At 37.2% G+C, this 11,040-nt stretch overlaps 1 protein-coding gene across 1 annotated transcript; it reads right to left on the reverse strand.

The window, feature by feature from the left end:
• Window positions 56-2,811, reverse strand: LOC18790613. The gene is made up of 4 exons (XM_007222662.2): window positions 2,108-2,811; window positions 1,834-1,948; window positions 1,508-1,622; window positions 56-1,280 (listed from the first exon to the last, which is right to left on the reverse strand). Exons 1-4 carry the CDS (start codon window positions 2,206-2,208, stop codon window positions 379-381), a joined length of 1,233 nt encoding a protein of 410 aa, XP_007222724.1. The 5' UTR covers window positions 2,209-2,811; the 3' UTR covers window positions 56-378.

Genomic DNA, 11,040 nt, shown 5'->3' on the forward strand with positions numbered 1-11,040 from the left:
TCAAACTCAATCTTACACAAATTTGAACAAGTTCAAGCCAGTTTGAGAGAAAGCGTAACCACAAACCAAAATCTTCCACAAGTCAAAATTAAAGTTAATACCATAACTACATGAACTTCTAGGTTCTAGAAAGCATCATGGGTGACATATCACCATTTCTACATTGCAGATCCGAAGTCCATTCCCTCATCTAATCTAATCTCAGATTCACTAATTACATTTCATGTCTTACAACACTGCAAGAGCAGCTCAGTTCATTACCATGTAATGTAGCTAGGAAGTACATCAAGATTGCAAAAAGAAGCCTTCGGCAATACATAATCGCTAAGCAAATGTCAAGATCTTGAAGCAACTAACTTTACTAAAGCAGGAGTCAGTCTACAAACCTCCATTTCTCATACTTCCAGTCAAGTGACTAAAAGGAAGCTCTGGCTGCCTATAAAATTTGGTATCCCCTGTTGGGTGATTGAAAGCTGCCTTTCGCTTTCTCATTGTCGCTTGTACATTCATATATTCACCTTCAAAATTCAACCTACTTGAATACGAGTCTCTTGGGCCATATTCATTACCCTTACCAATGAAAGAGGGCCGTCTATCAAATTGTGGTTGTGACTGATCACTGCACATGGTCCCTTCCTGAGCACCAACATCTTTGACCTCTTCAGGCTGGCTGTTTTCACCGATTGAGTGCTGAGTAGACAGTGGGCCTAACCGCAGAGACAAATCACACCCAACTGTACATGGGTTCTCGGTGTAGTCCCTGGTATCTGTTTGTGTATTGTCATTTGATTTATCTCCATTACAGAGCAAATTGGAAATCACTCCCATCTTGGCAGGTTCTATTGGGTCAGAAACTGGCTTAGGAAGGATAACAAAACCAGGCTTGAGTTCTTCAAACTGAGGAAAATTTCTATAGTGCAGAGGGTATGAAGAAAAATTAGATGTTGCCATACTTTCCCTAGGGGAGAATTGGTCATAACCCGAAGGAGGAATATTTTCGGAAGCAATGCGGAATTTCATAGTAGTGCAGTCATTATTTTGGACAACAGGGAATCTAGATTCAAAGCCAAGTTGGGTTGTCATACTTTTGGGTTTCACAAAATTTGGACAATGAGGCCTATACTGTGAATTGGATGTGTAATCCCTCTGACTAGCATTCTCAACTACGCTAGGAGAAATGCCAGGGACATCGGAAGTGATGGGAATCAGATAACACGATGGATTAGCATGTCGTTGACTCCTCGAAGTTCTTCTTGGTATGCACCCCAAATTGAGAGCAGCTGGGTTGTTATATGAAAAATTTACGAGTTAACACAGAAAGAAAATATACAATTAAAATCAGTAGTCTCATACATGGATAACAACCGAGAAAATGCTAAACAATATCAAGAATTTATGTCTCATCCAAAATTTTATTAACAGTGATGAAAACCCAGAGACTGATTCTGGCCCAAATTTGCAAACAGATTCAACCAGAAAAAAGTGAAGTCAAAACTGTTTTAGCTACCTTCAATACAAGGCTGAAGAAAGTCTCCAGTTTCAGTACCCTCATCACGCCGAATTATCGTGTTAATAGCATCATTTGTTCGGTCCCAAAGGGTTTTAAGGTCCATGTATTCAGCCTATAAAAGAACAGAGTTCCAAAGCACAAAACTTTACAAGAGCCGAATAAGTAAAACTTCAGCAACATACACCACAACTCTGTTCTGCTACTAAAAAATGTAGAAAATAGAAAAGGCAAAATTGAATTCTTAAAATCAATACTCGTTAGTATCTAGAATAAGGGTAAGCAATTTTGGTTGAGATAAGAGCAGGAAAAGAGTAAAAGATTACCTCAGAATTTGCTTTTGAGTACATAATTTCTTCTGCTTTCAAGACAACAATAGGGAGCTTATCTTGCCATTCTTTGTTCTTCCTGGTAGCTGAGCTATGGATCTCATTCACAACCCTGAGCAAAACACATAAGTGATTACTATTTAGAGACAAATAGACATATGCACAAATGTAAAGTTCAACATTTCAAAACCCACCCAAAACTCAAAAATACAAAAAATACAAAAAGCAAAAATAGACATGCAAATTTAGAGTTGAGATGAGAGTGGGGAACCTGAAAATTTCTTTAATGAGAGAACCTCTCATGGGTTGGTGTCTCTCACTATGCCAAGCTCTTCTAACACACTCATATGGTCTTGGGCCTGATCTTGGCATCCTCACCAATTCAGAGAGAGAGAGAGAGAGAGAGAGAGAGAGAGAGAGAAGCAAACTTCTTTAACTCCAATTGGGCTCTAATGAAAAAAGTTGAGAACTTGAGGCAGCTTCTGCCTGTGCTTTCTTTCTTATTCACTGTGACTCCCTCAAAGACTTTTCTTTTCAAGACACTGACCCAAAATGCAGCAGCTCCACCAAGATTTCAAGTGAGCAGTAGAAGAGAGAGAGAGAGAGAGAGAGAGAGAGAGAGAGAGAGAGAGAGAGGGGCCCTGGGGCGGGTGTGTGTTTGTTTGCTATGCTTTTTTTATTTATTGGTTTTTTGAATGTCAGAAACTCAATAATTTCAAAGGGTTTCAATTGATGGTTTGGTGTGTCCCCCACTCATCCACATGCCTGCTTCCCCTAACCCCAGGAGTCCCTCTCTCTTTTTTAATTGCTTTTGTTTTTTGGCTCTCTCTCTCTCTCTCTTCTCTCTCTCTCTCTCTCTCTCTCTCTCTCTCTCTCTCTCCTGACCAGTGACCACAACATTGATAATTCATGTATTCATGTGTTCATGGAATGGTGTGGGGGAGAGAGTTCAGAGTTCTGATGATATTTGTCACTGTCGGTCACCTTTAAGCAACCCCAACCTCACACACACTGTTAAATACATGGCTTCCCAACTCAGAAACCAACTGTACTCTACAACTGATCATGTGTACAATTTTACACAAATTATTTGACCCAAAGACCAAATTTTAAAAAAAAATGTAATTTAGTCTAAAATATACGATTTAGGGTTTAAAATCTATTCTCTAAAATCTAAATAACATTGTTTCCCGCATACCCATCAACGATAATTTTACATGTATCCACAATAATGAATGTTAACAGTCGGAAATCATCCACTCGTGAGCACCTGTGTGGTATTCTTGAAATCTAAATGTGATGAGAAATACGAAAAAAGGTGATGTGATTCTGCCCCTTGTCGCTTTGGGACAATATTTCATCAAACTCTAGGCTTAAATCAAATAGTTAAGCGTTCATTGAAGGGAACACATGCAAATTTATTAGGCGGAAAGTACGTTTTACCATACTTTTGGTTTTATGAGGAAACATGTGTCATACATGCCATCCATCATGCATTATTAGCCAAAAATCATTTGATCTAGTAACATTTAATCTTCATTTTAGAACATGATCCAATTGTTATTGATCGTATTCAATAAATTTCTATAATTTGAAAACAAAAAGATAGTGGGGGATTTAGAATTGCACTTTGAGTGTGAGTTCAAAATTTGTGTCTATAATTCAAAATAGGATTCAAGGCCTGAATAAAGATTCGAAATCTAAGTTATAGAATTTGAGATTTAAGGTTGGAATTTGAGGTCCAAGCATATCGTAAATATTTTCTCGAAAAAGTGAAGCTTTTGCATTACAAAACATGTAATACAGATTTTTTTTCATCATTGTCAATTAATTTTGAGTTGAAGAGTATTGGAATCCGGTACAAATCCGAAACTTTTCTTTTGGGCTGGAATCCGGTATTGGAATCCGAGTTAGCTAATTTGGTAGTCTCTCCAAAGTCCAAACCCAATTCTGGACACCACACACACGAGGCCTTAAGTTTCAAGTAGAATGGCAATTTTTTAAAAGTCGAAAAAGTCGCGTCCTTTTCTGCCTCCACCAAACCTCCAATTCCAAGCATCACTGTGCGGGCCCACAAATTAGAGACTTACGAGAGGAGGCCCACATCATCTGCATGCCTGCCACCTGTGCATCTACCATGACACCCAACAAAGCTTGTATATAAATTATCCCAGTTCTGATCTCTTGGACTATAGGGGTCCAAGAGATTTGTGGTTACTCACCGTTGGATGTAAATTCAACGGTTCACTCACTCTTGCACTCCTTTTAAAAAACTTTTTTGAATCATTGGATTAATATCCAACGGTGGGTGATCACAATCTCTTGGACTCCTGTGATCTAAGAGATCGGGACTGTAAATTATCCGTCCCCCAGTCCATTTGTTATCAAATCCAACCGATCTGATTTCTCATATGGTGACGTGTCAGTCTGAAATTGCGCATAAGTACGACCCACCCACACAATAGCGCAAAGACAATATACCCTATATGTCATCAAAATTAATAAATACAACCGAGCATTGACTGTAAAAAGAAGATGAGACATTCACTATTATATTTAATTAGTCTTTTTATATGCGCTTTTGTGTTTGTGAGAGGTTTTTATTTTTAAATTTAAATTTATTTAAGAATTAAAAAAGATGATGAATAGTTATGTTCCATAAAAATAGGATTTATTATTATTATTTTTTTTTAATATGAAAGTGTAAATTTATAATATTATCCTTATTTAATTAATAATTTCAATTCTTAATGTTTGCATTAACTAATAACATTTTTTTAGTATTTTAAATGTTTCACAATTCTCTACATTTTGCTTTATATATATAGATAGATTTCGGAGCTCAAATTACAAAAATACCCTGCATGAAGTGGACTTTAGAAACACACCCAAAACCCATTTACAACATAACAAAGAGGCTTTGAACTTTCTATAAATTACAAAACTGACATTAATTTCTTAAAACAAGCCCAACCCCAAGCTTCATAAAAAATCAAAACACTTAATAAGGCATCAAAGTAATTTAATAATCAAAATTAAATTCAATAGGGTTAACTGTCATTTTTTGGATTTTTGTCTATACAAATTAAATGGTGTAGGGTTTATCTATGTCACTAGTGCTAAGAATGGGCATATAACTAAATATCTCAAAAAGAATCCCACCCAAACCATTACATTGAGGCGAAGACTCGAATTTGAGTGCAAGAAGACGCGTTCACTCTAAAAAATAAAAAAGGAGACGCTCCCACTTCCATGCCAACTTTCTTAATCCACGTTTGTAATTTTTTATCACGCAAAAATAGGGAAGGAGATTAGAACAACTTAGGTACAAACGGAACCACTTAAGCCACACGTCCCTTACAAACTATTAGACTAAATTATTCACACATAAACTAGGTTATTTAGCATTAATTCCCCTTTATATCCTCCAAACAAAAGATAACAAATTATTTTTTAAATAATTTAAAAATAAAAAGCGGTTTTAGGTTGCCATTAATCTTATCCCCATTGTCAATCACCATGCTCCTCATCTTCTTCCACCAAATCTTACTCTCAATTTTCCACTAAAAATACCAGTCACTGTCTCTCTCTCTCTCTCTCAACCACAAAACCATGCTTTCCCCAACGCCATTTTCTCTAGTCTGCGCCATTCTTCTCTGTTTGCCTCTCACCATAATCTTCACCATCACAAGCCCAACTGCCACCACAACCACCACCATCCCCACCCAAATCTCTCAATCCCCAAAACTCACCAAAACCTACCAAAAAATCAACCTAATTTCACCGCCAAAATCCCTCCCATTAGATGACGACTCGCTTTTCCGCCTAGCCGCCCGTGTCAATTCCAGCCCGCCTTGCTCCGATCGCCCCAAAATCGCCTTCCTCTTCCTAACCACCACCCTTCTCCCCTTCTCCCCTTCTCCCATCTCTGGGAACGCTTCTTCAACTAAACTCAAAAACCCATTTCTCTATCTACGTCCACGCTGACCCTAGATTCCCCTACGACCCACCGTTTTCCTGCGTCTTTGCCCACCGGGTCATTCCTTCTCGACCCGCCCAGCGATTCACCTTTACTCTGGTCTCAGCGACTCGTCGTTTGCTTGCCCACGAGCTCCTCAATGACCCCAAGAACGCAATGTTCGCGTGTCTCTCTCCTTCCTGCATCCTCATCCAGTCATTTAACTTCACATACCAAACCCTATCCCGATCGAAAAAGAGCTTCATCGAGATTCTGGACAACGAGATCTGGGCGTACGACAAGTAGGCGACGCGTGGGGAGGACGCGATGCTGCCACAGGTGAAGCTGGAGAAGTTTCGGATCTGGTCCCAATTCTGGATCCTGAAACGGAAGCACGTGAGGGTAGTTGTGGGTGACCACTGGCTCTGGTCCAAGTTCAAGCTACCATGTCAGCATTGGGACACGTGTTACCGGGAGGAAAATTACTTTCCTACCCTCCTAAACATGAGAGACCCAGGCAAGTGCGTGCCCGTTACCCTCACACACGTGGACTAGCGCGGGAGATTCGATGGCCACCCCTGCACATATGAGGCCTCCGAGGTGGGGCTCGATTTGATCACCGCCCTGAGAAATGACAGGGTGAAGTACGGTGTCGAGAAGGAGAGCAGCAACGGCTCTGATTGGTCCGTGATGGAAAGGCGAGATCCATTTCTGTTCACGAGAAAGTTCCCACCGGATGCGATTGACCGTTGATAATTATGGTCAATGACGTCATCTTCAAGGATTAAGATGCGATGGCATATTTAGGATTTTCTTTTTCTTTTTTTGGTTTGTAATTTACAAATGAAATTATTAACAAAAACAAAAACAAATGAAACCGGGACAAACCCAGTGTGTTTGAGGAGCAAAATATATATTTTTCGTTTATTGGTTTTTGGGGTGAGTTTTCTTGGTTTTTCCAAAGTGGAAAAACATGTTTGGTTAAGCCTAAGCAGTGCAATGTCTCTTTTTAGACTTTTATGAGTGGTAGTGTTTTGGCTTTATAGATTCCCCTACGGCCAAACTAAGTGATTGTCAATGATCAAAAGCTTTGCCCTTTAACAAACTTAAAAGGACCCTACTGTTCTGTTTTCGTGGGAATTGCCTAACTTTGGCTCTTTTTTCGTATGTAGTTAATGCATGTTTTAATGTCTGTCATTCATCGTGTCACGCGACATAATAGATGTCATGTATTGGGTAAAGGCATAGTTGGGCCTATGCCAAAAGTTGTCTTGTCATCCCTCCCCATCCAAATTTTTTCATTATCTGAATAGCAAGAAAGGATTGTATAATTAAATTGTGTGTTTCACATTTTGACCCATAAACATTAATGTTTTGGCTCTAACTTTCTACATGTCATACGTCATTTTTGTTATGTAGAATTTTAGGTAGGAAAAGGTAAAGGGGAAAAATGACGTGTCACATTGTCGGCTAGAAAATGAAATGAGGTAGGTGGAAGGTACCTAGTAAATCTAGGCGGGGAAATTGCATGTATTTACATCAGGGTTGGTGAAAAGGTATTAATTTTTTACCAAAAATATAAATAAAAATTACTTTAAGTATGTTGCTTTGTATAGTAGGTATGTTGAGATTATTTTTAAAAAATATTTTTTTGTTTGGGTCAGGTACTGTGAATGTTATTTGGAGCAGAAAACACGTGGCCTTCAAATCTAGATCCTAGTTATGTAGCATCTTTAATGTTTTTTTTATTTTTTTTTATTTTGCAACTCGCTCACTCACATCACACTTTTTTTTTTTAAATCTAACGTCATGTTTTTTTTTTCTTGTCTTGACATCTGTCCCCACATTCTCTTTTTATTTTATAATCAATTTCAAATAATTATTTTCATATAATTATTATAAAAATTCAAAATAGTTATTTTATTTTTTCTCTATTGAAGAGAAGTGCATGAAGATTATTTTAAAATAATTTTAAAAATCATCGGCCGTGGACTTATTATTGTCATAATAGATAAAGGAGTTGTTGGCCCCAAATTGGATTAACCAACTCAAAGAAGTTGGATGGTTTGATTGAACCCAGTTACATCATAAGCATTTTCAACAGATGTTGGGCCGATTTAAATGGTCCATATTCAGCCATATTATTCTTTAATGGACTGACCCTGATTTGAAAACTAATATGGTTTCGGCTTGTGCTTCTCTATTTGCACCCAAAAAAAAGAAGAAGAAAAAAACTCCCTACTCAACCAATTTAATCCAACGATTAAGACATATGGCCTTAAATAAGGCTCTCACTATAGAGGTACTTCACTATATAATTCTGAGTCGTTCTATGGTGAAGGTGCTATATATAGACCATAGATGTAAACATTTATATTAGTCACATGATTCATCTGAATGATAACTTAATATGAAGGTTTGCATAAGAAGCCCATATATGACACCCTCACAATAAAATTTCTCATGAAATTCTACCATATGGATATATGAAAACTTATTTAATTTGGGCCCACCACATTGGCCGTCTAATGATCACAAGGAAATTAGCCCAACTCAACCCAACAATAGAAAAATTGAAAACTCAATATCTTGAGCTGTTTTAGATGCAAATCTAATATTACGGTGTCAAAGTTAGAAATGAGAGGAGGAAAATTCATACACACACTGATACTATAAATAATTAAATCACAACCACTTAAGAGCACACCGAAAATTTGAAATAATCAACTTCAATTGGCTCATCTCATGCACACAATCAAATGGTGAAAAGGCCTTCTATAATGCTCAAACGCAAAGCTGGTGGATGGTGATGATTATGGGTGAAACAGAAACCCACCAAGAACCATAGATAGATATAGTACAAGAAGAGTCCTCCAAATCAAACAAGGAGAAGGGCATGCAAAACAATGATGAGAGAAATTGAGTAACAATCCCAAAATTGACGACCAATGTGTTAAACATATTGACCCAGCAAGCAGAGCATTATGAGCCTCATAAAAGAGACTTGGACCCATCTGCCCCATCATCGAACAATGCCAAACCAAAATCGCCATCAGCTATCAAATCAAACCACAAGGCGCAGTTTGCTCAACTCCATTAAAAAATGGCATGGACATTTATACAATCTTTCTGTGCAAGGTGAAAATGTATCGATAATATATATGTACGTTTTGCAGACATAAATGAGAGATGACGAAAATGTATCGATAATATATCTGTACGTTCTGTATTGATAATAAATGAGAAATCGAAATATTATCAATAACATATCGACAATCAAACATCCTGGGGACTACAATAATATGTATGATTTGTGTGGTCCTCAACTACTCATGGGGCAGAGTTCAGATGACCTATCCCCTCTTCAGCCCCACAAGATGCACAGAGCTGCAGTTGGCCTCTCAATGTTGATTTGGTTTGGGTAACAATTCTAGGTAAACCATTATTTCTGATGTTGGTGTTGGATTTCGAATGTACAAATTTGATATGATTTGTTCAACTAATTTGAATTTGTTCTCGGAAAATTACAATTTAATATAAAACGATGACCTGTTTATACAAATGAAACTTGCGGTCAATCATACATGTGTTATTTGCCACCTTTGTTGACGGAAAAGTCAAAGGAATGAACAGCTAGCCATTTGGTTAATAACAAAATTTCTGCGACTTATAAAATCCACCGACAGTGTCAAAATGGGAAGGACTGCTTTTTCTTCTGTTTTGTTTTACATTTGGTCAACCCAATTGGGTTCAATAAAAAACTTCAAATACCTACTACCAAAAAGTAATACAGTTTTTGAAGTCGACATTATATTTGAGTAGGTTGGTTCTTAAAATTATGAAATTATAGTTGATTTTATTAATCTGATCGATTTCTCCTATTTAATTTTTTTTTTAAAGATTCGAATTATAAATCTCTTTGAACTTCTTGAGAATAAACTTCTCATGTCGAATGCTACAAGATAAGAATGGAGGATGTTCATTCCCATGTTTGGGAATGATGGGAAATGAGGACTATGAACTATCATTTTCTCTCATTTCCATGTTTGATTTGTGCAATATTAAGAATGAAAAGTTCGGTTTTCCAACAACACTTTTGATTTTTTAGTACTAAAATATATCAATATGAAGAGTTTTTTAATGGTAAAAAATAATATTTAAAAATAATAACATGAGTAAATTAGTCTAAAAAACCTACATTAAATAATTTCCCAAGTGGGGAGAAAAATGGTATGAAATTTCTGCTACATGGGAAGTTCATATTCATGAGTCCAGAAACCTTGAACTAAACGGACCCTAAATAGAGAAATGTTACTAGATCAAAAGCTAGTTGGCGATGCAATCTTTTTAGGGTATTGTTTGGAAGTGATTATGGCCTTCCCATAATTAATTAGGGGGAAAAACATCTCTCATGTACTTCTTCACATAGTGATTATATGGAGAAGTGATTTTTCATAGAAGTGATTATTAGCTTATCCATAAGAGCATCTCCAAGGGGATAACGCTATGGGCTCCAACTTGTTCCCAACTTTTGGATACCAACACATGCGGCACATGACATAGCAACATATGTCATCTATTTTAATTACATAATTTGTTATATAAATAAAAGAATTTCTCACTGAAAAAAGATATAATTTTATAAAATAAAATAAACCCATTTAATATTTAGGTCCCTTCCGTCTTCCTCCTTGCCCCTCCCCCCTTCTTGAAAAACCCTAGAAATTCAACAGTCCTCCATGTAAAAAAAACCCATTTGTTACTGCTGGAACATATTGGTTTTCCAGTACCCAGGCTTCAAATTGACTGTCCAAACTGACATTAGCAATTTCATTAGACTGCTCATTAATGAGAGATGATCCATATATAGGCTTCGAGCTTTGAATTTGAGAAGTTTCAACTGGTGACAGTTGAAAGGAAGGAGCTGAATGCTTTGATTGGAATTGTTCACCCAACTATAGTTACAACATGAAAAATCCACATCCACGACACTTGCACCTAGATTATCTTGCAAACATATATTTTGACTTGAATTCTGACTTTGATTCCCATACTGATATCCACCTTAAAAATATTGGCTATCGTGAAGGACTGTTGAATTTCTAGGGTTTTTTCAGAAGGGGGGGAGGGGGGCAGGGAGGAAAAGGGAGGGGGACTTAAGTATAAAGGGGGGGGGATTTAATTATTAAAAAAAAAATTAAAGGATTACGGGGGGACGGGGGATGTAAATGATCTAAGAAAGGATG

Source organism: Prunus persica, chromosome G1 (genome assembly GCF_000346465.2).
Source record: "Prunus persica cultivar Lovell chromosome G1, Prunus_persica_NCBIv2, whole genome shotgun sequence".
Taxonomy (NCBI): Eukaryota; Viridiplantae; Streptophyta; class Magnoliopsida; order Rosales; family Rosaceae; genus Prunus; species Prunus persica.